The sequence below is a fragment of the Strix uralensis genome, chromosome 27 (genome assembly GCF_047716275.1).
Source record: "Strix uralensis isolate ZFMK-TIS-50842 chromosome 27, bStrUra1, whole genome shotgun sequence".
NCBI lineage: Eukaryota > Metazoa > Chordata > Aves > Strigiformes > Strigidae > Strix > Strix uralensis.
In genome coordinates, this window is record NC_133998.1 from 7,029,867 (window position 1) to 7,053,548 (window position 23,682).

A 23,682-nucleotide genomic window follows, 5' to 3' on the forward strand; every position below is an offset into this window, starting at 1 on the left:
CGAAGCTCCCTGGGGAAGTTGCCTTCTGGAATGGACTGGCTGTACCCATGTGGAACAGCAATAGGTATAGATCTCTTCTGCACCCTCTGTTACCCGTGGTCAGAAAACACACAGGGATTTGACCTTGGTGATTTTTTTTTTTCTTCTATTGAAATCTGCAGGAATGAAACGATGGTGTCATAGCCATGTAGGGTGTGGTATTTATACTGTGACATCCAGGGGCATGAGTGTATGCCTGCTTTGGGAGATGGTGTAAAGATGCACATGAAGGGGGACAACTGAAGGCATGAAGCTTGCTGGACAACTCCAATGCTGGCTACAGGCAGAGAAGGTCAAGTTTGGTGCTATCTGCCTCCACGTTGTCTAGCTGGGAATGCACTTGCCTCTGCTGGAGGAACCTAGTCAACTGAGTGCAGAAGAGAACTGGAAGTGAGTTAGCATGTACACTGTGGAGGATGAGGGGAACATGGCTTGAGGATGAGCCAAACTTGTGATGCAGACATGTGGCACAGCCCTGCGGGTCAAACAGACAGTGCTTCCTTGTCCCATGGCTCCCTGTGGTTTTCTGCCCCATCGGCAGTGGATAGCTGAGGGCTCTCATATTCCCACTGTTCGGGATGTGCTGCAGAGCCAAATGCCTATGAGGAATACCACTTCTCAGTGCAGAATGGGATGTTAAGGTGAAGCTCCTGTAAAGAATTCAGCCCTTTGAGTGTGGCAAGTGCATGGGATTGCCCTTCTCCCAGACAATGTCCCTGAGCCCTGCCTCTTCCTTCTCTATCATGTCTCTTGTCCTTGGGCTGTCTCCCTTGTCTGCCTCTCCCTTCCCCAGTGGGAAATAAGGCAGCACCTACCATAGTATCCTCTGCTTCTGCTTGGGGACAGGTGCTGTGGTTATCAGGAAGCAGAGCCTCTGCCCCTCTGTGCCTTCTCTTGTTCGAAATGCTGCCTGCATCTTGAATTTCAGGTAGTTGAGTTCCAGCTGGCTCTGGTCTTCTGCCCAAGAGGTGGCTTGGCAAGGCTTCTGCTCACTTGCTCTTGGCAGGCTGAGAGGGCATTTGGGATCACATTTAGTAACTCACTTGATATCTGGTAACCTGTTGAGATGTGGCAGCACAGTCCTGGGTGACTCTGAGTCCATGACCTGTGTCAAAGCCGTGGTCCCACGCACTGCCTGCCCAAAGGGGAAAACATTGCGCCTCTGGCTGACCCTCCATCCTGGCAGGATCATGGATGTGTGTGGGCAGAAGTTAGAGCAGAGGAAATGGATCTGCTGCTTCGAGAGTGTGATTGCTCTCATCTATCTGGCCTCCCCCAGAGAATGTGACCACTGCCTGGAAGCCAACAGCAAGGAGCCGAGAAGCTCACAGGCTGTGGTGGGAGGTGCTGGCGAAGGAGCTCGTCCGGTGGTCCAGGCGGGCGGGCGAGTGTCGGCGAGGAGTGCGGGCTGTCTCTACCATCGCTCCTCTGCAGCGGGGCTGTGGAGTTTGGCAGAGTGCTCTTGGAGGCTGGTGAGCTGGACATCTGCCTGAGAGGGACAGCAGTCTCTGCGTGCGCTCCCCTCGCTGCAGAATGGGGTGGTGGAGAGCCTGGCTCTGCTCAGGGCTGCCCTGGCTCTAGAGAACACCCGGGTTCCTCTTTCTGAGCAAAACCTCCTGGAGGACATGATGGCTGCCTGAGACCTGGCCCAGTACTTTACCTCCTTCCGCAGTAACATGCTCCTCCAGGCAGCTGCACGGCTGGAGCAGCCAAAGGTGTGGGGGCTGCTGCTCCCCCCCGCGCGTCCGACGACCTGAGCGAGAGGCAGCAGAAGCCTCGGCACAGCCCCGTGTCAGCTTGTCTCGCCGAGCACTGGGCACTGCACGGGCTGGAGCGTCGGCCCAGTTCCTGGCTCTGCTGTGCTCTGCAGGCAGGCTGCCCTCTGACGAGATGGGCTAATCCTGCCCACACCGGTGGGCACGGGCTGTGAGCGCACCCATAGCCCTGGGGATCCCTTGCAGCTCCCTCCTGCCTGCTCACACTGCAGCGCGTGGGGGGAGATGATCTCCCGACAGGCAGTGACTGATTACCATCTTTCTCAGTTTTGCCTGAGCACTCCACACCGGGGAGAGGAGGCCAGGAGTCTTCCCCTGCCCTGAAAATCAGGCTTGACACCTATTTGGGGGTTTAGGTGGGATAGTAAATGGAGGCCAGTGGTTAGGGTAGAAACTCCCAGCTTGGGATTCAGCTGTTTAAGCAGTGACTTTCTTCTGAGCTGTTCAGGACTGGAGCCAGCAGCTGAGAGAAATCCACATCACAGAAGGAAAAAGGCTCTCAAATGCAGATGCAATTTATTGTTTTTATGTATTCTTACAATACTAGAGCTACAGCAAGAGGGGAGAAAAGAGGCAGCAGGTTTCAGAGGTAGGGGACACAGCAGCAGTACTGAAGCAGGAGCTGAAAGTGTCCTCCTGGAGCTGGGACAAATCTCTAACCCCAGGGCTTGGGCAAAGGGGGTCCAGGCATCTGGTGTCACAAGTGCAAGGGGCAGGGAGGAGGCTGCTCTTTGGATCCGCTGATCTAATTGTATTGCCTACCCCAAAGGGCGGCAGACATCCCAACAGCTACTGTCACCTCACTCAGGGCTGTCCTGCTGCTTCCTTTCTAGAGCTGTAGCCACAAGCAGCCTGACAAAGGGGTAAATCAGAGCAGCAAAGTATGGAAGCATGCACTGTGTAAATGGGCACTCCCTAGCATGCACAGGGAACAAATGCAATCAAGCTGCAATCTCTGCACCAAGCCCCCACTGCCATAGTTTGGCTTTGCCAGAGAGAAGTGCTTGCCATGTCCATGAGGATCAGTGGAAGATGTTTCCCAGGGAGAAAGGAAGAAAGAGCAGGTGAGCATGGGGCCTTGAAGCATGAGTTTTCCAGGGCAGCAGCTGAAGGGAGAGTAGGGTCATGCTGACTTCATGACACTGTTGACCCAGGGAAGGTAAGGAGCAATGTGTGTGTAGAAACCGGGCCAATTGTTATGCCTATAGGAGAAGATGCCATAGGCTTTGTTGTTGCAGACGAGTGGATCCCCAGCATCACCCTGTAAAATGGAGGAGGAGAGAGATCAGGGTTGATTTATGTGGTGTCCCCAGGAAGAGAGTGCATTTGCAAAGAACAGGGAGACTGCAAATACCAGGACAGAGCTTCCCCAGGAGAAGCTTGGACTCGCAACGGATGCTGTTGGCTCTGGGTCCAAAAGGGACCATTGGCAGTTTTGCCTGGGACCCAGCACAACTACAGCCGGGCAAATGCTGAAGCTTAAAGCATCGTTTCATTTCTGCCCTTCTGCTGGCTGCAGAGCACTACGAAGTGCGCTCAGACCAGCTGTGAGACTTCGGGCGAGCCCCTCTTTGGCCATGCTGTTGTCCTGTTGTTCTGTTGCAGACTCCTCGGTCCTCTGCTGTGGGAAGACAAGGATCCCCTTATCCCTTTGCTTCACTCAGGATGAGCACAAGCATGATGCCTGCAGTCAGCAGGAATGCTGCTGCTCCTCGGAGAGTCTGATCCTTGGAGATCAAGACCCAGGGCGCCTCTTGTGCCAGGACAGCAAGAGAGAGGGATGCTGGTGAGGAAGCATGGACTGATGCAGGGGAGGAGAGAGTGAGGGGACAACAAGAAGCAATTTTAGACAGTACCTTTTCAGTGAAGTTCTTTAGCCCAGATCAGGTTTGTGCCCAGCACCTGGCTGAAACCTCCCCTGCAGCTTTCTACTCCCCAAGTCAGAAACTGACCTTTTCAGGTACCCCAGCAGATCCACTGCGGCCACAAATCAAGTTGTCAGCAAGCCCAGGGTAGTGGCTGAGGCAGTCCCTTTGTTTGATGATGGTGACGGTGGCTTCGCGTAACGTGGCAGCAGGTGTTTTGTAGCCCCAGCCGGCTATGCTGCACGCAGTCCCACCAGGGACTTTTGATTTTTCAAAGGAAATGGTCCTAACGTAGCTGTTGCTGGTGGCATTGCCTTTCAGCTGGCAAAGGGGACAGGAAATACAGAAATAAATGCTTGGTCTGTAAATGCTTTGTGACGAAGGCTGTCCCTTCCCGCTCCAGGGTTACAGCTCAGCCCTGCACATCAGGCAGATGGGACCATGCAGCTGCTCCAGGCAGGTAGTTACCTTCAGCAAGAGGATGTCATTTCCCTTCTTAGGACTCATGAAGTCTGGGTGGCAGTGATACTCTTGGACTTCAAATGTTTGCCAGCTTTCCTCTCTCCTCTGGATTGTGTGGGCTCCAAGGATGACAGTTAGAGGCTTGTGTCTGGTAAAATGAAGTGCAGTATATGTCATTAGCTTTCTCCTGTCTTCCATGGTAACACTGAGGCTCATCTCCCAGGGACATGGCCAGGAGAGACTGTCTGGGCTTTAAAGAGGAATGGTACGAGCAACGAGCTCTGCCAATAAATCTACCCAGCCAAGGGGCAGAGCAAGTTCCTGTCTGACAGACCAGAGCTCGCTCTGCAAGGGTTACTTTACCTCTGGATCTCGAGCTGAACGGATTTGGTCCAGTGCTGCTGCTGTGTACTAAGATGTGTGGACTGTTGGTCCAGGCTTCGCAGGCCCATGGAAGTCCATGGCACCAAGGAGGGATTTCTAAATCAGGACCCTGCTCCGGGCCAACGTATCTTTATTGGCCTCTACATCATCTGCAGAAGGGGCTGCCTGGAGGGCAGGGGAGGACACCCTGGGTACAGGTAGGAGTCCCTCTCAATCTAGCAGGTGGGGCTTGGGCATCTGGGCTCCTGGGTTCTGCTGATCCTCCTTTCTGCTGCTCAGATGTGGGGACTGGCCCTGAGCCTGGGTTACTGGCACCGGGGCAAAGCTGTCAGGCCTGAGGAGTGTAGTAGCTACGCCCAGAGTTACGCACACCTAGAAAAGCCCTCTGGCATGTCCATGCCCCAGTTTCTTCAGCTGGAGGGATGGAAGAGAGCTGGGCAAGCAGCTTGCTCATAAGAGATTATTAATTCTGATATCAGTCTTAGAGGTCTGTGGCAGAAAGGGGAAAGCCTGACACCAGCAATCCCTGCTATGCCAGCAGGTCAGTGACAGCAGGGGAAGAAGCCAGTCTGGCTTCTCATTGTTGATGTCTGGGAAGAATAAAATGAGTCATGGAGGGGGAATAACAAAATAAAGGTAAGTATCTGAATGTGAGCTGGGGAGGGACGTGGGGAAGGATGGCTCAAGGGAGAGCTGCAGACACAGCCCTGCTGTTGCAGTGGTAGCCCCCACAGCCTTGCCCTGCCCCAGCAGTGCAGCCTGTACTCCCTGCTAGGGAAGAGTTTGGCCACAGCCATGAAGGAAGCAACTCAGACTGTTAGACCTCCATCTAGATGGTACCCGGATCATGGCAGTGCGACAATCTTGTTGTGCCAGGTGCTGTATGAACATAGCAAAAACTTACACGAAGCACTGAGCCGCTGTCATCACCCAGTTCGGGGCCACTAGGAAACCTCCGCAGAAATGGTTGTTCTTTCCTTGCAGATAGGCCACGTAGGGTGTGGAGTGGGTCTTGGCTTCACCTCCTCCCTCCATCCGATTCCTGGAATAATCTGCAATGGATGGGACTGAGGATGAGGGGATCGGAGGACACAGGGCACAGGATGCGCTGTCTGGGACTCTTCTTTCCCCAGCCCTCTCCTCGCCTCCAGGCTGCTCTACTTACTGGCTTTGGCGGGGGGGCATGTCACCAGCAGGAGGGAGAGCAGGAGTTTCTGCAGGTGCTTCATCATACCGTCCTTGGCTTCAGTGGATCCCTTGGAGGTGAGGCTGCAGCTGGGGTCTCTTCCTGCTCCCAGCTAGGTTTTATAGCCTGAGACTAGACTCCAGGAAACCACAGAAGTCAGACTCATCTGATTAATCTATCTGCAAATTGCATGCCTCAGCGATCTGAGAGGGGAATTCAGTCAGCCTTAGCCTTGGGCATCAACCCACCTTCATCTTGGGCCTGATCTGGGGTATCTGACGTCCTTCTAAACCCAGAGCCAATTTTAACCCATTGCCTTTGAACTGGAAGCTGCAGGGAGCATACCTACCCTCATCACTGCCTGCCAGTGTGCTTTTCCCTTGTGGCACGTATTTGTTCTTTTGCACTTGCAAACTCTTGATTTTTATCATGAGCCCTGCAAGAACAAGATTTCTTTTACTCAATGTACCAGTTCCAAAGACTGTGCAGTGGCAGTTGAGGACCCTTCTGCTCTTTCTCTGTAGGTGTGGTCCTGGCTAACTGGTGTGAGTGCATCTATAACACCACACTGGCCGTGGCTATGCGAGAGCAAGAAGTTGTTATGGCAGCTTCAGGAGCGTGGCCCACAGCAGCGTGACTGTTGCTGTTGCCACAAGGTCTCTGTTCTGCACCAGCTGCTGACTTAGGGCTCTGATTTGTGCAGCAAAAGACACGATTTTATGTGTTTCTTTCCAGATGTAATTGTTCACCGTTAAATTGGGGAGTTTGCTGTCTCACACCAGCCAGTGTGAGAGGAGACAAGAAGACTCTTCCTTGACCCTGGGTGAGGGGCTCACTTTCCTTCTGACGCATCGAGGGTGGATGGAGACAGAGATACAGCTTTGGGATTCTGTGCCTTCACTGGCCAGAGATAACCCAACGACAAGTCTCCTTGGAGCTGGTCTTGTTCCTCTGGGACGGGTCATGTCCAAGGGCGTCGCAGTCAGTGCTGACCCCACCCTGGCAGGCAGAGATTTTTAGATGCCAAACAAGTGCCAAGGTGCCTTTCCACAGTGCATAGTGGGGATCCGTCTTCCCTGGACCAGGCCCTGTGGCAGCTGAACACGGTCCCCCCAGCCCTGGCCCCCAGGATGTCCCCTTGCTCCCCAATGGCACCAGTGCACAGGCTCCAGTGATAGGCGGAAGGTGGGCATGTTTGCGAGACGTTCCTGCCTTTGGCTGTGATGAACTGGGGCTTGCTGCCCTCACTGACCTGGCTGCCAGTAAATTTGCTTTCCCATCTGCCCCCCCCATGCCACAGGGCAAAACACATTTTTAAGCTAAAAGATGCCATTCTCGTGCAAAGACTGCAGCAGCTGGAGCTTCAAGGAAAACCCTGCCGTGACAAAGATTTGTACTACTCAGATAAGCAGTTGCAGCAGATTTCCAGGCTGATAGGCAGCTGTTAGCAGAAGCCCAAACCATGGACGCTTCTGTTTCCCCAGAGTGGCATGGGTGCTGAAGTCAAAGGTGACGTAGTTTCCCCTCATCCCTGGCAAGAACAGGGAGAACATAAGAGCAGACACCCAGGGCTGGACTTCAGGCCATCTCCTCCCTCTCACAGAGGTGGCTAGTGGGAGCCTTGGAAAGACTATGAGAACAGGGCAAACATCCCGTTCCCTTGAATTGCACACAGTTTCTGTATGTTTAAAATTTGCCACTGGGTTTCCCCGATGCAAACCTGTCTGATCTCTTCTGGAACTTGCACAGACATCTGTCATCCTGCACCAGGGAGTTCTGCAGCTCAGTTATTTACCAGTGCCCTGTCTCTACCCCTTGTCATCCTCCTCCAGGGAAGTGTCTAGTACTCTCCTGTCTGTATATGAGAGATGCCATCAGAAACTAGCTGGAATAAATGAGACTAGGGCTTAGAGTTTAGGCCATGGAAGGAGAGGCTGGTGCAAGTCATTCAGACTCTAGTGCAGCGGCTGTCTGAAAATGGTGCTAGAACATCCTTTGTGGGGAGAAGCAGCTCACCTCTGAGCATCACTCATCTGAGGGGAGAGTCAGAGGCCCTTTTGGTTTTGTGCAACTGCTAGAACAGTCTCTGCTCATGCTGTGCTGCTGGGGCTGGGCTTGCCCTCCTGAGAGGGACAGAAACATGCCAAGAAGCTTCAAGGCAGACAGCTCCAGCTAGGACTCACCTTTGCCTTCTCCAGGGAAAGAGTCGGGCTCTCCCACTATAGTTGGCATGGGAGGAAAGGAGGAAGTGGCATGGGGTCAGGTACTTTTGCAAACCCACGTCCTTTATCAACCCTTTCAGTACAATCCTTTCAGAGACTGTATCAACGCCTCTACCCAGGACATCACGTTGCTGTTCAGGAGATGCAGGACTGTGGCTGCTGGAGGATGGCAGAGGCAAAGACTGGAAGCACTGGTATGCAACAGCTGGGACTTTGAGTACGTCTCCTCTCTGGGATCCTACAGCCTTGTCCCTGGGATCTCAGCTGCCACTGTGCCCAAGGCGGGTCAGAAACAGCACAGTCCACAAAAAGTCTGGCTCCTTTCACCTGCTGGACCCTCTTACAGCTCAAACAGCTGAAAAAATTAGCCTGGTTTCCCCCGTGACCCAGTCTGCTGTTTTGGCTGCCCTGTGTCCTAGGGTGCAACATCACCCAGGCAGGAGGTCCCTGCGGAGGGGACAGTCATTACTTTGCAGGGAATGGCAGCTTTTGACCCCTGGTACCTGCTGACACACCACATCCTGGCTGTCAGCTGCTCCCAGGAAGGTGGTGACGTTGCTGGACTTGGTGAATGGAGTGTGTGCACATTGCTTTTCCCAGCCCATTTCTACCTGGGCAGTTTCTCTGCCTGCAACACGCTCACCCCCATGACCCCAGGAAGGACAACTGTAGCTCTTGTCCTCCAAGTCTGCCAGCAATTCCTTGGGTGCAGAGCTATGACTGCCTCTGTCCCAAGAGGCTGACCTCTCTCTTTCACCAGCTAGACTCTCCCTCCCTTCTCCATGGGGCAAGATGCAAGAAAGAAGACACACTCCGGGAAATGCAGCTTTGAGTTTACTGTGGGTATTTTAAGTGCAGCAGGGTTCAAGCAGGGACAGGGTTATCTCTGAAGGAAATGGGGCCTCTTTCTGGTGCCATCTAAGACAATCCCTGCTTCTGTCAGGGTGATTTAACATGGCCCTGAACTGGCTGCCTGAGATGGGCAGGGAAGGGGACAGCCAGCAACCTCAGAGCAGAAAGAAGGGGACCTTCGTGCACACTGGTCAGGTCACTCAGGTTCCCAAGGAGAGAGGAGGGAGCCAAGCCTTCAGCAGGGGCAGGAAGGAAACCAGTAGAGTCTCCAGGGCTGCACCAACGCCGGAATGAGTGCTACTGCTGCTACTTCTTCAGGGTTTTTTTGATCCAGGGCAGATAGTTGGAGATGCGGGCGTAGACACCAGGTGGGGTGTCATACCCGAAGGAAACGATGCCTTGTGCCACCTTATTGCATACCAGGGGCCCACCAGAATCTCCCTGAGGACAGATGAGAGACTGGTTTTAGAGGCCTCTTCCCTGTGGGAATATGTTTCACCTTGGTCCCTCCCTGCCCAGGCTCTGCTCCAGCCCCACACGCCCACTGAGCTGGAGGCGCTGTCCAGAGCAGGTGAGCCGGGGCTCTACCCCTGGAACTGCACAGGGACCGTGGTGTCAGGGCATCCAGAGAGCTAGTCCATGTGGGACCCACAAATCAAGTACTTGCCACCTCTCCTGGGAGCCAGCTAGGTCTGTGCCAGCAGCAGCCCCTGCTACCAGAGAGCCTGCCTGCCCTGCAGCCAAGCCCCCAGCCCGTCCGCAGCCCATACCTGGCTGGAATCCCTGAGCTCGTGGAAGCTGCCAGCACAGACCATGCCGGTGTTGAGATGTGGATAGAAGCGGATGCATTTCCTGCGGCTGTAGATGGAGACTTTGGTTTCAAAGAGCTTGTTGGTCACCTGGTCGTCATCGATCAGGCCCCACCCAGCTATGCTGCACTTGGTGCCCGTGGGGAGGTCGCTGCTGGTCTTGGGCAGTGGAATGGTCTTGACGTAGTCATTGAGAGTGGCCTTTGCTGTCAGCTGGGAGAAAGCAAGGTTTTTGGAGAAAGCTGTGAGCAGAACAGCTGAAGGACACTTTGTGCGCAGAGGTAGGGGAGGTCTGGCAGGACATAGAGCACTGTAAGTGCTGGTGAGCTGCTGCGAATGGGGCATGTGGCTCCAAGCCCTGCCCACGGTTCACTCCCAGGTCTCTCCCATTCCTGCCTGTTTCCAGCACTCATGGGCAGAAGCAGCTGATGGTTTGCAGAAGGAGCTAACAGCAAGGATGTGCTCTGCCCAGACCCTGCTAGACCCACAGCCCCACTCGACCCTCCGACCCACTGCCCACTGCAGGACTGCCTTGCCTTGAGCAGCATGATGTCGTTAGATGTGGTGCTGGGGTCGTATTCAGGGTGCTGGTGGTAACTGAGAACTCCCCGGACCTGCTGGGTTGTTTCTGGTTCGTGGATGTTGTGAGCCCCCAGGATGACCGTGGTATTCCTGGCCATGGCAGCAGAGGGGAGAGGGGAAAAACAGGTTGGGTCTCACCCACGTCCCTCCCCTTTTGCAGGCAGGTGGAGAGAGCTGCTCAGCACAGGAGGAAGAGGAACCTACTCCAAAATTACTCCTGTGATGGACCTCATAGGTTAGGGGAGGAAGAAGGGGATAAAGCCCCTGTATGAAATACTCACCCCAGGCAGTGTGCGGCTGTCATCACCCAGTCAGGGGCCACCAGGAAGCCTCCGCAGGCAAACGCGTCTGTCTTCAGGTATGCCATGTAAGGGTGGGAGTGGGGTTGAGCCTCATGGCCGCCCACAATCTGACCCCGAAGAGCACCTGAAAGATACCCCACCACAGGATGAGCCAGTGGCTGCTGAGGTCAGAGCCCAGACCAGCAGCCTCACGCACAGCAGTTTGCGGCGCCCCAGCTTACTGGCATTGGCCCATGGGCAGGAAAGCAGGAGCAGCAGGGCCAGCAGTGGCTTGGGCTGGCACATCTCTTCTCACAGCAAGACACTCCTTCCAAGATGCGTGGAAGTCTGAGTCTCCTAGTGCCCAAGGGCTGGTTTTATACTCTGGGACCAGCTGTACCCAGCAGCCAGGAAACCATGTGTGATACCCTGATTGTGCTAATCAGAGCAGTGCTGCATCCCTGCAGGTCTATCTGCATCTCTGCTGCCCCAGCCTGCTCACATGCCCCACATGCCCTGAGGCTGTGATTTATGAGTGATAGAGCAGGACAGAAAGGCCAGGGCAGAGAGAGCGTGGTATGCCACAGTCCCAAAGCCTCAGGGATGCTGACCGGGAGAGGTGTCCTAGGGTAATTTTGAGGTGTGATTTAGCATTTCTCCCACAGTTTGACTGCAGGGCTGGTCACATCCACCTGCTTCAAAGCCTGGTGTCTTCGCGCTCTGGCAATCAGGCTCTCTTATACTGTAACTTCAGTAGCTCATGCCACTTGCTCCTGGGGGTGGTCAGGTCACTTCATGCTTTGTTGGCGAGTGCGATGACTGCAGATGCACTTTCCCCTCTATGGTTTCCCCTCTGCAGCTCGTCTGGCCACTGGCACATCTGTTTAAATGGGACCAGGGGAAGCCTTCATCTACCGGGCTCTGGATTCTCTGCTCTCCCTTCCCTGACCTGAGTTACCTGCAAACTACGCTGCAATTGCTGTCTTCACTTTGCCCCTAGCAACATGTGATTTGCTTAAGTGCTAAACTGAGCACCAATCCTGCTGCATTTGTCTCTTCGTAACCTTGTGGTCCTGAACAGAAACCACCACTGGGCTGTCCCTGGTGACCCTGTTTCAAAGAGGTGACCAAATCTTTGTGTCAAGGGCACGGACCTGGGGCTCAGGACACCTGTGTTCTTCCTATTCCTGGCTCTCACACTGCCTTAGCTGGTGGCTGTCTGCTCTTTCCCTCTGATCTTTGGGCCTCCAATTGCCTAAGTATGGCTTGTGATGGCAGCTGAGACTGTCCTTTGTATGAAGAGCTGCCTGACTCTCTGGCTGTAAGCTCAGAGGGAGCTGTGCTATACAGTCCTGTGCTGTTTAAAGTTGTCCTTTCTGTTCACACTTCCTAGCCCTTATCTACCTTAATTTTCCCCACTTCCCCGTTGTCCCCAGTTTGCTGCATTGTTTCTCGCTCCCTGGGGCTTGTTGCGTGCCCGCAGCAAAGTGTAAAGCTATTAGGGTTGATGCTGTGTGAAGTGTCTGATCTGCTCAGGAGGGATTGCATCCTGGAAGGGTATCTTTTCCGTGCTCACAGACTTTCAACAACTCTTGACTCTGCTCCAGCACAAAAGCATCTGAGGGTCTGGGGACAGCCACAGCAGAGAGGGGCCACAGAGGAGGCAGCAGCGTGCCGCACTGGAGCCACGAGGCCTCTCTGCTACCAGAAGGACAAAAGCTGTCATGAGAGCGCAGCCAGGTTCTGCACTGCTCCCGCACCCAGCCTCATCCCTCCTATTTTGAGTGTTGGTCAAGATTAAACCTTCCCTCAGACGCCCTCCAGAAATTTCCTCTGAGCCCTGACGTCCAGCCCTTTCCCTTGCTTTGCCCCATTGGCACCAAAGTCTGGCTCGGGGGCAAACCAGCAGGCAAGTGCCTGGCCACGGCCACCACTCCTCCCCAGAGGCTGTGCTTATGTGACAAGAGGGACAGAGCCCAGGAAATGTGGAAGTGCCACTGGCTTGTGTGAACACTTGCAAGGTAGGGCAGGGAGGCCTGTGCCCAGCATGCCAGTTGCTAAAGCTGGAGCAGTGCCCTCCTCTCCTCTCATGCCCAGTGAAGCTGTGGGCAGTTGCTAGCTGTTCTTAAGCAAAGCAGCTGCTCCAAAACATATTCCTCTACTGTGCAGATGAACAATTTGCTATTGAAAGGATGGGGAGAACTGGGGAGGTAGGGGGTAATACTGCCTTTTAATCCCTGGTTCACCTAGGCAGGAATCCTCCCAGAAGCTCTGTCTGAGGTCACTGCAGGTTCTCTGCAGGTATCTGGTTTAAATAAACTAATCTGGGCTTGTAACTGCAGCCAGGAACTGATGAAAATCTGCAGTCAGGAACTGTGAAAAAACACATTAGACAAAGGCAAGAGAACAACTAGCACGCGGAGGCTTCAGTGCTGCACCCTTCTCCCCCCACCCCGCCCCACTCTGCCTGAATTCTTGGTCCTGCTATGGGAGATTTTTCTGCTCAAAGACCCTGTTTGTGTGCCCATTCCATGGGGCACTTTCTGCCAACACTCCTCAGGGCCCTGCACGTCACTTGAAGAAAATTAGACTTCCTTTAATCCTAAATCACCATCTCTGGAGCAGTCTCTGGTTACCAATCCTAAGGCAGGTCTGTGAGAAGTAGTTTAAACTGTCCAAAATCTGATACCAGCTTTGCTTCCTGCTGAGTGTGATTTCAGGTTAAAAAGCACAGACAGCTCCAAGGCTCCATCAAAGGAGAATGGATCAGGGGGAAGACCTGTCCTAAAAACCCATTTGGCAAGCAGTGAGGGTGCTGCTTCATGGCAGACATGCCCTGCACGGGCAGTGCTGCCAGGCCTGGCACAAGCACAGCGCTTAGGTGCTGTCATCACCTCTGTCTGCAGCGTGCCCGGCGAGCTGGTGCTGGGTTGATTTTGCCATCTTGGATAAGGTGACCTCCGGCACCCTGCTCACAGGTTAGAGAAGCACAACATTTCCAGCCCTTCCTCCCCTGTCCGCTTGGGATAGTTCTCACTGTTCTCAGCCAGGGCTGGAAGCTGGGGGATTCTGGGCAAGCTGACAGCGGGGTACCCGTGCTGGGGGCACACGGGCAAGCTGACAGGGCAAGTGTTCCAGGAGGGAGGCAGTGGGGCTGCGCTGCCAGTTAGTCTGCATTGCTGGGAGGAAGGCATCTGAGGGGGAGCTGCGGTATGAGAATGGAAAACCCCTGAGACAGTTCCTGGAAATAAAATCAAAGTATGTGTGTAGGTATAAACAAGCCAACAGATAAATAAGTGTCTCTCTTACTGCCCAGAGCAGTCTCCAGCACGTCAGAAGAGCCAGTGGGCTCGTAGCAGGGCTGTATGAACACGGGCAGAGAGGTCTGGGAGCAGGGGCTAACCTGCATGCTAGTCCTTGGGCATCAGGGCTTTTGTTTGATTAAAACCTTACTCCCAAACCCAGGGCTCCCACTGTGCTCTGATCCCTAGTTTCTCTCTGTGAGCAGCAGCTCTCTCCACGAGTCTGTATCCTGCAGTAACCTTGTGCAAAGGTCTTGCTTTCTCCTTGATCCCAGTGGTGCTGAGCTGAAGGCTCCGAGCTCAGATGTCCAGGGCCATTTGAATTTACTTCTTGCTCTGTTAACAGACGGTGGGTCAGTACCAGAGCCAGGCTATGCTGCAGACAGGAGAAACCAGACAGCAGTTCTCTGCCCCAAACTGCTTAGTATTCTTATGTATAACAGGCATAGAGGAAAAACAGCAGCTGGAGGAAGTGATGCACATGATGGTAAGCAGCAGAGTTTGGGATAAATTTGTGTTCTCCAGTCACAGTGCAGCAGCCCCAGCCCTGCTGCCAGTAAACGCATTGCCCCTGCCCCAGCCAGGCAGCACTAACCACAGGGGGGTATGTCCTTCCTCTACAGTGCTCAGGTTAGGTTTCAAACTAGGCGATTTCCTCCCTGTGGTGCTTGGCACCACACCCCTGCCAGCTCCCCCTTGCGCAGGCATCACCCTGCTGTTTACGCTGAGCCCTCCCTGCCCCATTTCCTGGGTGAGGACTGGTTCCTCCCTGCCATCCCTGCACGAACATGGGAAGAAACAGCTCTCAGCTCTGAGCCTGTGGGGACAGGTCTGGCCTTGAGCTAGGCCCAGCCCCAGAGGGTGCAAAACAACCTTGATGAGCTCACATGAGGGATTTTATGGGTCCCCAGGCAAGAGGCTCCAGTCAGGTCTCTGGAGCAGCCTCATGGCCTTGGTCATGCCATGGCTGGCCATGCCACACTGAGTGGGGGTGGTGGGAGCACTGTGCAACTCCCTCCTGGGGATGTGGCTGCTCACTGGAGACGTGGTTACAGGGCAGAAGATGCTGGGGGAAAGCTGAGCTTTTCCCAGGTGCAGTAGGAGAACCAGTGCTGGGCACAGCATTTGGAGACCAGGCACTGAGCTGGTCCAGCTTCTCCAGCCCCTCTGAGCTACCCAGGCCAAGATCCAGACCTAGGGAGGGGAGGAATCTCTTCTCTGGCAATTGCCTGTGGCTGTCAGGAGCTGCATGAAATGCCACACTGTAAAGAACAAGCAAGACTCAGGAGTCTGCATTTGTGGTATGCTCACTCTGGCGGGATGCTAAGGGATGAATGCCTCCAAAGCTCCCGTCCTGGAAATGCTCAACACCTTTCACTGCAGATCAGCCAAAAGGTTAAAATCTCAAACCTGTTGCAAAGGAGGGAGAGATGTGACACCATGGGAGACAGGGTCTGGGCTGGCCCACTGATAGTGTGTTTTATTGGGATGACTTCCAAGTAATTATATTGGGGGGGGGTGGTGGTGGTGGTGTGTTTTATAAAGCTGTTTGCTTTCTGTTTAATATTTTTGCATTGAGGGAATGCAAGTTTCTAAAGAAAAGGCACTTTAAAAAAAATCAATAAAACTTTTATATTTAAGGTCATTATTGTGGCCTAACAGAGATGATCCTAAAACTTTCATGTTCTTGTTTTCCTTCAAATCCAGAGATGCACTTCAGAGACTCTTTTCCTACAGAGACCCACCATCATCACCACCCAATTTCAATGAACTGACATCCAGGCACAACAACTGTGCCTGGGACAGTTCTTTGAGCACTGTGAAGGGCCACGTCTCCAGGGTTTGGTGTCAGCCCACGTCAGAGGGGCTTTGCTGGCTCTTCCCAGCTCCTCTGGGGCCAGAAGCAACCTGCCACGTTGGGGACTGGGATGTGCCACTGGAAAGATGACTGCCTGCTGCTGCACAGTAGAAGAGACCAAAGCTAGGACATGCAACCAAGCAACTGCCAGGAACGATCAGTCATTTTTAAACCAGCACAACTCCACCCTTCCTGGAGCAGAAAAACACCTGCGGGCAAATGGATGCTTTGGCTGATGTTGAGCTGTGCTGAGGCCACACAGCGGGGACAGGATGGGTGGGTGGGGAGGTGGGGAGGGAGCCTTTGTGGGACAGAGATGGAGATGCCAGCTGTTCATAAGCCAGCTTGGGGGTTGCCTGGCTAGGCCCACCAAGCAGAGCTCTCCACAGAGCTTCACCCAGGGATTTTTTTAATCAGAATGTTTGAAAATACAAGTTTTAATCAGAACTGTGCAGCAGCACAGCAGGAAAACCTCAATAGAAATCATTGATATTTTATCTTGCATTTGTAACTTGCTGTCTTTCTCCTGCAGCTGCTCATGGCCGCCCACAATCTGGAGCTGGACGCCCTCCCAGGACCAGGCGGTCTCAGGGCAGGAGTGGCCAGGCATGCCACTGGCCACAAACCTAGGGAGCCAGGCTCCAGGCTGCTTCTGGCCTGCTCCTCTCTGGGTGTCCCAGACTGCAGACAAACTCTTCCCTCTGGGGCTGAGGTTCTTTTGCCTTCCTGTTGGCCTCGGTAGGAGCAGGCTGTGGAGGGTTCCAGGGCTTCTGCTGCTGAGGTGCCTCACCTCGGCATCTGTGAAACCTGCCATGGCCATGGCACTGGCAGAGGGTTCAGGGGGCTGCAGCTGGCCCCCATATCTCCCCTTGTCCTCCCAAGCCCAGCACTCAGCAGCTATCAGGCAGTTTCAAGCAGATTGTGGTCTTGATCTGAAGGAAAGAGATGAGAAATGTTTCAGGGTGGGGTGTCCCTCCCCCACCCCCCTTCATTTCAAAGAAAGAACATCTGAACTGAAACGGCAGCAAAAGAGAAGTACCAAGATAAAGCTCAGCCTGCGTCTGTGCAGATAGCAATGGGGAGTCGCTGCAGAACAGGAACTCTCCCTCGTGCAGGCGTCCAGATGAGGGGGAGCCTTGTTTGACCCCAGCTACGGAGCTGGGAACCCCCTGCCTCGGGTCGGGCAGCAGCAGCTCTGAGGGGTACGTGGGGCCCCACCCTGCTGAGCTGATTGCATGGAGTGGAGGGGACACAAGTCCCCCCAGGCCCCCCAGCCTATGGGACCATGGCCTGACTTGCCGTGGGATGGGAGCAGTGTTTGAGGTGTGACTTGCTGTGAGGCAGGAGCTCGGCAGGCTGTTGGGGGGCAGAAGCGAGAGGGTGCTGGAAGGGCAGCAGCAAGGGCTGGGATGCAGCTCAGGCAACTTCCAAGAGCCAGTCCCCCTCATGACGTGCTGCGAAAGCGTGCCGTGCCTCACAAGTACCCCATCCTCTCCGCTACGGAAAAGCCAAACAAGCCAGGTGCTAGGACGGAGTAAGGAACAAGGTTTTGTCTCACTGGAAGAGCTCTTGACAAAATAATCAACCCTGCCTTTTAGGCAGCACCTGATGTGCTTGTGGAAGGGGCATTAGGAAAAGCCTACAATATTTTGCTGGTCCAGAGGACCTGGCACCCTATGGGTGAGTGTGTTGAGCTCTCTCAGCTGCTTACCTGCCTCAAGCACTCCTGCAACCAAAAGCACTTGCCCCCCACCTGTCTCACACTCTCTGCAGATCTCCCTGACAAAGAGCTCATTCCTATCAGATACCTCTTTCCTGAGACTGCTCACATGCTGCTGCCAGCTATTTGTGAAGCTACTTAGAGCCCCTTACAAGGAGAGTTTCTTCATTCTCTGATCTTTTAGGGGTGCCCCACCAGTTCTGTCCTGAGCAGACACATTAGCTGGAGGCTCAGCCTGAAGCAAGAAGAAAGCAGGGGTGATGTGCAAGAATCACATTGACCCTTTTGATTCCAGTGCTGTGCCAGGAGCATCTGCCCAGCCCATTTGGGAGTGTGCTCCTTGTGCTGAATGTGCAACCTTGCACTCCTCTGGACTGAGCTGCACTCATGGCCCAGCCTTCCTGCTGATTTCCGCTCCTTCAATCTTGGGGTCATCTGCTGACTTTATCAGCGTGAGTTTCTTTCCATGCTGCTGATAGAAAAGCCCAAAACACCAGCTGAAAGGGTGAATGTGAAGGATGGAGCCCTCAACTTTTTATGAAAACCACTCTTGCTCGCACATGACTTCCTGCAGCAGGAACTTCCTTTGCATTTTCCTTTGTCTATGCTGCAATTCAGCCTAGGATCTCTCCACTCATCACGCAGTGGATGGACCCCCCCCACAACTCCCTGTTTGCCATGCTGACGGAAGAAATCACCACTCTTTGCTGTCAACCTGGGACCTCTCCATGGCCTCCCATGGCTGGAGTGAGAACACAGGTGAAAGCAGAGCACAGCTTCTGTTCTGATCCTGAGTTAAAAGGTGCTCTTTCTTTTCTCTATGCCTCTTTGCAGCTGTTTTGGGTGGGGTCCGTCCTGCACAGAAATGTGGTTGATGTTGTAACTTCCCTTTTTCCACTTTGGTAGGTAGAAGACTCACTTATTTTGCACAAGGAGCCCTCCCCACTACCTACTCTGTGCTGGGCCTGAGACAAGCAGCTGGAGAGCAGTGCTAGCTGCTGAACCTCCCTCTGGCAACAAGAGCCTCGGGCCAGTCATGACAGGTGAGTCATAAGGCAAATTCAACAGTCAGGGTTGGGAATAGCACATTGCAAGACTTTCTCTCCAGTCACATTTTGCAGACATGGGGAATAGGTCAATGATAGACATTAACATTACAATTGTGTCAGGATTCCTGGGTTCTGGTCTCAGTGCAGCCCCTTGAGCCTTCTGCAATGCCAGGCAAGGGGCCGCAGTTTTGTGCCTCTGTTTCCCTGCCTGTGACCTAGACAGTGGGAAGATCCTGACCCATGTCTAGCAGGTGCTTGGAGAGCTGAAGGTGGACAGTGCAGCATCAGGGCACGTGCAGGGCTTTGACCAGCTGGTTTCCTTTGAACTGGGTGGAGCTGAGCCCTAGCTTCAGACACACAGATGCCTGGGCTTGCTGCATTGACAGGGCAGGACTTGGATGGATGTGTCCTGAGACACTGACAGGAGCTGGGCCCACAGAGGAGCCCAGAGTGGTGAGAGCACGGAGCTTCCTTCTGGAGGAGGGTGTATCTGGGCATGGGTGGTACACAGGGTACTTGATGAAGAGGCAGTTGCTCTCTGCCAGGCTCAGGGGTGAATTTTAATGCCACGCAAGGCAAAGCACTTAGTGTCTCAGGCTGTCTGGGTGCTCTTACTAGCACTTGGCTTTGTGCAGCCCAACAGACCCTACCCATCAAGGTGGGAGCCTGCCTTGACTCAAACGGGGACCTGACACATTATTTCATTCATGTCCCACATTCACAACCACAGCAAAGCTGACCCTTACTGGGAAATTATGACAGCTGTTGGAAACGATGTCAATACTCTAGGTCACAACAGGAAACTTTATAAAACAACAGGAAGCCCATGCTCGTGTGTGGACTTACAAAACACCTCACCCTCCTCTCCCCTTGCTCTTTCAGTGCCACGGGGCTGGCAGACAGGGCTCTAACTCTCATCTCCACACTGGGTAGGACTGCTGGGATCAGCACTGGTCCTGTGTGTCAGAGTCTCACAGCTGTCTCCAGCCCTCAAACAGAGGGTCTGCTCTGCTCCAAAACCCACCTCAGTCCTTGATCCATCGTGCATCCCTCGGCTGCTGACCTAGGCTCAGAAGATGGATGGTCCAGAGCTGAGCTGGCTGGTGAATCGCTCCCTTCCCCTTCCAATGGGCTCTGCTCAATATCCTGAGCTCAGACTTGATCTGCTCGACAGGAAAGGTTCCTGCCTGCAGCTGGCTGCCATGAGGAATGTGAACCTCATCCTGCAGCACTACAATTTTACAGGCAAGCTGACCAACCGTCAGTCTGGGGATGAGGGCATGGGTCTCATCCGCACAGCCTTTGCCATCATCAGCTGCATCATCATCCTGGAGAACCTGCTTGTGCTGCTGGCCATCCTGCGGTGTCTGCGAGCCCGCCGCTGGGTCTACTCCTGCATTGCCAGCATCACCGTGAGTGACCTGCTTGCAGGAATTGCTTACCTTTCTAATCTCTGTCTCTCGGGCAAGAAGACCTTCCAGCTTTCACCTCAGCTCTGGTTCCTGCGGGAAGGCATCCTCTTCATCGCGCTGGCTGCCTCCACCTTCAGCTTGCTTGTGACTGCCATCGAGCGCTACAGTGCCATGGTAAGGCCGATTGCTGAGAACGAAGCCAGCAAGACCCTGCGCTTACGCAGCCTGATCATTTCCTGCTGGCTGCTGGCCTTCATCATCGGACTGCTTCCGCTGCTGGGATGGAACTGTCTGTGTGACTTCAATGCCTGCTCTGTCCTCCTGCCTCTCTACTCCAAGAACTACATCCTCTTCTCCGTAGTCATGTTCAGCATCATCCTCCTGGGGATCATAGGCCTCTACATCTCAATCTTCCAGCTGGTCCAGGCCAGTTCTAAACAATCCAGTTCTCGGCACAGCCGCAAACGGTCCCTGCGCTTGCTCAAGACTGTGTTGATTATCCTTGGTGCCTTCATCATCTGCTGGAGCCCTCTCTTTGTCCTGTTGCTCTTTGACGTCTTCTGTGAGACCCAGACCTGCAAATACCTCCACAGCCTGGACTGGACCTTGGCTCTGGCCATGCTCAACTCAAGCATTAACCCCATCATTTACTCCCTCCGGAGCGTGGAGGTGCGCCGTGCTGTGGGAAGCCTGCTGTGCTGCTGCTGTCTCAGCGTTGGGCTTTGCAAGCCTGGGAACTGCGTGGTCATCACAGACATCAACTCTGGTTCATCCACGGAAAGCTCCCTGCGCTACCGGGAGAGTTTCCGCAGCTCTGTAGCACTGAATGCCCGGCCCAGAGCACCTCTCTCCAGCAACTCCAGCATGATGAGCAATCTCCCCAGCCTCTGAGAGGCCACGGGGAGTAAGAGATGCCAGACAGCCCACCAGGACCTCATGCTGCTGGTCCTGGCCTGGCAGAACTGTAGCCTACATGCAGCTCAGGCTGACAAGGTGCAGCCCCACCCCGGTTGTAAACTGTGGCCAGGCTTTGTGGTCCCTTCAGACCGGGATGTTGCTTCAGGGTGGGTGCAGCATGGGGGCAGGCATTGCTCTTAGGATGGGAATGAAGGAATCGGGCACATTTTGGGACTGATGCTGAGACAACTGCTGTGGCTAGGTTATAAGTGGACCCTGCTCTGTGTGTGCATGTATATAGATGCTGTACCTGCCCAGATGAGGGTGCTTTGCCCCAGGGTACAGTGACAAATAGACAACCAGACTGCTCCCCAACCCCTTGGGATCAGGCTAGGCTGGCAGTGCTGCCACTGCGTGTCATGCAGGGCTGGAAGCGATATTTGAGTCTTCTCCTGCAGTTTACAGCCTTCTGGGAACTGCTGTGATGGGCACAACTGCTGGGAAAGGATGCAGGCCTGAAGTCTTACCAGGGAGTCAAGAACAACTGGGTTTGCAAGTGCAAGTGTGTGCATCTGTGGGGCAGCTCAGAGGCTCCTGGCCAGGAACCAAGTGCCCACCTGTAGTGCAGCACAAACCAGCCACAGGATAGCAGTGGGCTGCAGCAGCAGCCCAATCCCTCACCGGAGTGCAGAGGCTGGGCACTGCGCCTGAGCAAATGCTGTGACACTGTTTACAGCCTGGCAGCAAGAAGTAAGAGCCCTGCCATGCCCCTGGGCATGGGGCTGCACCTGCAGAGACAGCCCTGGCACCACCACGGGCAGAAGGAGGTACTTACAGTGACTGGGGAGTCTGGTGCCATCTTGCATGGCAGAGCTACCTGCTCCCATCTGGCTGAACCTCTCTGGTAACATACGCCTGTTCAGCAGAGGGTTTGCAGTGCTGCAGCATCCCAGAGAGGTAGGTCATGCTCCAGAAAATCTGCCAAGTTCTAAGGTCCCCACACAGGGGGAGGTGCCCACTGTGGTGGGCACTGGAAAGTTGAGCAGCAGCTTCTAGATGGCTTGGCATTCAATTGTCTCCAGTGGGGGTTTGGATCACACCTGAACAGAAGCAGCAGGAATTGTTTCCTCTTCCTCTGGGCCGAAAAGACTGCATCCTTCCAGAAACGTTTCCAAAAACAGTGTTTGCAAGAAAATAGATTTGCAAGAATCACTTCAACAGCCTGGAACAGAGTCATCACCTGGAGGCAGGAGTGGGGTGGAGCATGCCGCAAGCCCTTCTGAAGTTCAGCACAGCTGGGGAAAGGGATGGAGGGGTCTGATCCTAGCATGTTTGCTCCAACTGCTACCACATTTGGAGAAGGGGGTTGCCCATATTCTGCCAGGGAAATGTTCTGAGGGTCTCCACCTCCCTGTGAACTGGGCAGCATCAAACAGCAGAGACAGTACCTAAGGATTCCAGGAGCCCCAGGCTCACAGCAGTCACATATGGATTCCCCCTGCTGCCCCAGGGCTGAGCACTGCTGCTCTGGCCTCTCTGAACGCCATGCCTTCTCTCCCCTGAGCTTGCAGGCCAGTGACTGCCTGGCTGCAGTCTCTGGCTCTGTCAGTTTGCTGGCTGGTGTCTCTGAAGTAGCAGGAGATCCCAAGTTGCTGCAGCTTCACAGACACAGCCCAGCTGGCAGCAGAAATGGACCTTTCCATGGGCAGGCAGATAGCTGTGCTGCATGAGGTTGGTGGGGGACAAGGCTGGCTGAGGCCAGGAGAGGCTTTTGCAGGGCTTGGAGACCTTTACACCAGGGCTGGCAGGGCTGGGGCTGTGACAGGGGTCAAGCAGCACTATCAGCTCCTAAGGAGCTAACAGAACATGTAGAATGCCCCCTGGCACAGGGAAGGGGAGGGGGGGGGGCACAACGACACCCATGTGCCAGACCTGTAGGTTGCAGAAGTTCATTGGGACCAGGCTGCATCCCTGGCACTGAGAGGACTGTTCAGTGCTACAGAAAATGTCTGGGTCCAAAATAGCCCCATTCCTGCCTATGTCTGATAGAGACCCAGTGGGGCCCAGAAGGCACTGCCAGCTTGCACCTCAAATTCTATGCTCTTCTATTCCCTAACCAAGTGAAAAATCAGAGCAGCACCCAAATGCCTCCTCTCACCATGCAAGGAGGACAAAACTACCCAAGCACTGGGAAGGAGAAGCTCCTGACGACTTACAACCTGCTGGCAGGAGGTGCTGAGCTTCCAGCCTATTTGTTTTGCAATAAACCTGATGATAAGAAAGCCCCTGCTAGATTTGCTGTGATTTTGTCTTCCTGCAGGTCAGGTACCCGATGGCTGGTACCACAGGTGAGGCGCCTCCGCATGGCGGCCTGGAGGTGTGATACCGCCGAGGGAGGCAGCGAGCGGCCGGAGCAGGACAGGGCCGCCAGCTGGGGCAGGGCCGCCAGCCTGCTCGGCACACCCCTCGCTGGGACCCGTCGCACTGCCGGGCGCAGGGCCTCGACGACTGCCTGCCCTGTGTCCAGGCATGCATGCGGGAGCCTGTAGGCCCAGGACAGCGGGAGCCTGCCGTCCTGCTCCCGGGGCAGCAGGATCACCCCTCTCCCAGGGGCGGCGGGAGCCCTCCGCTCCCCTTCCCTTCCCTTCCCTTGGCCACACAGCCTGAGGCAGCACGGCCCGGGGGGTGCCGCGCCGTGCCCCGCACAGGTGCCAGCACCGGGTGCTTTCGCCGCCGCTGTTGGGTGACGCGTGTGACATGGCTTCGCGGGTTCGGCTCACAGTCCGCAGGGCCGCAGGCGGCCAGCGTAGCCAGCCCTGCCCGCGTGCGTGGCGCGGAGAGCGGCGGGAGGGGACGCCGGGGAAGGGAGGGGGCAGCGGGCAGCGGGCCCCGGGGGAGGCCGCTGGAGGCGCCGCAGGCACGACCCGGCCGCAGCCGCCGGTGTCGCCGGTGCGAAGCGGAGCGGCCCCTGCAGGCCAAGCAGGGCG

General features: G+C 54.8%; 3 protein-coding genes across 5 annotated transcripts; 1 reads left to right on the forward strand and 2 right to left on the reverse strand.

Annotated features, from left to right (window-relative positions):
* Positions 1 to 2,315: 2,315 nt before the first annotated feature.
* LOC141935386 (granzyme E-like) lies at positions 2,316 to 5,877 on the reverse strand. Its single transcript, XM_074851522.1, is given in 5 exon segments — positions 2,316 to 3,075; positions 3,767 to 4,000; positions 4,148 to 4,289; positions 5,430 to 5,577; positions 5,691 to 5,877. Coding segments are annotated over 5 exon segments (849 nt in total). The 3' UTR covers positions 2,316 to 2,937.
* Positions 5,878 to 8,750: 2,873 nt separating this feature from the next.
* On the reverse strand, positions 8,751 to 10,792 carry LOC141935354 (mast cell protease 1A-like). The gene is made up of 5 exons (XM_074851482.1): positions 10,700 to 10,792; positions 10,458 to 10,602; positions 10,131 to 10,266; positions 9,556 to 9,807; positions 8,751 to 9,226 (listed from the first exon to the last, which is right to left on the reverse strand). The coding sequence occupies exons 1-5, from the start codon at positions 10,761 to 10,763 to the stop codon at positions 9,092 to 9,094; spliced, it is 732 nt and encodes a 243-aa protein (XP_074707583.1). The 5' UTR covers positions 10,764 to 10,792; the 3' UTR covers positions 8,751 to 9,091.
* Positions 10,793 to 17,980: 7,188 nt separating this feature from the next.
* Positions 17,981 to 23,576, forward strand: S1PR4 (sphingosine-1-phosphate receptor 4). Of its 3 annotated transcripts, XR_012626555.1 has the most exons (4): positions 17,981 to 18,139; positions 18,244 to 18,380; positions 19,269 to 21,652; positions 23,016 to 23,576. XR_012626555.1 is itself a non-coding variant. In XM_074851644.1 (3 exons), the coding sequence occupies exon 3, from the start codon at positions 19,463 to 19,465 to the stop codon at positions 20,687 to 20,689; it is 1,227 nt and encodes a 408-aa protein (XP_074707745.1). In that variant the 5' UTR covers positions 17,981 to 18,139; positions 18,244 to 18,380; positions 19,269 to 19,462; the 3' UTR covers positions 20,690 to 22,921. The 3 variants fall into 3 exon arrangements, 2 of the variants coding, with proteins under 2 accessions (XP_074707745.1, XP_074707746.1); XM_074851644.1 differs by lacking the exon at positions 23,016 to 23,576 and having other exon boundaries at positions 19,269 to 22,921; XM_074851645.1 differs by lacking the exon at positions 23,016 to 23,576 and having other exon boundaries at positions 19,320 to 22,921.
* The last annotated feature ends 106 nt before the right edge of the window (positions 23,577 to 23,682 follow it).

Coding starts and splice junctions, on each gene's coding strand:
- LOC141935354 (XM_074851482.1), bottom strand. CDS start 10,763: ATGTGCCAGCCCAAGCCACTGCTGGCCCTGCTGCTCCTGCTTTCCTGC. Junction 10,267..10,457: donor ACAGCCGCACACTGCCTGGG/GTGAGTATTTCA, acceptor TGCCATGGCCAG/GAATACCACGGTCATCCTGG. Junction 9,227..9,555: donor AGCTCAGGGATTCCAGCCAG/GTATGGGCTGCG, acceptor ATCTGTCCTCAG/GGAGATTCTGGTGGGCCCCT.
- S1PR4 (XM_074851644.1), top strand. CDS start 19,463: ATGGATGGTCCAGAGCTGAGCTGGCTGGTGAATCGCTCCCTTCCCCTT.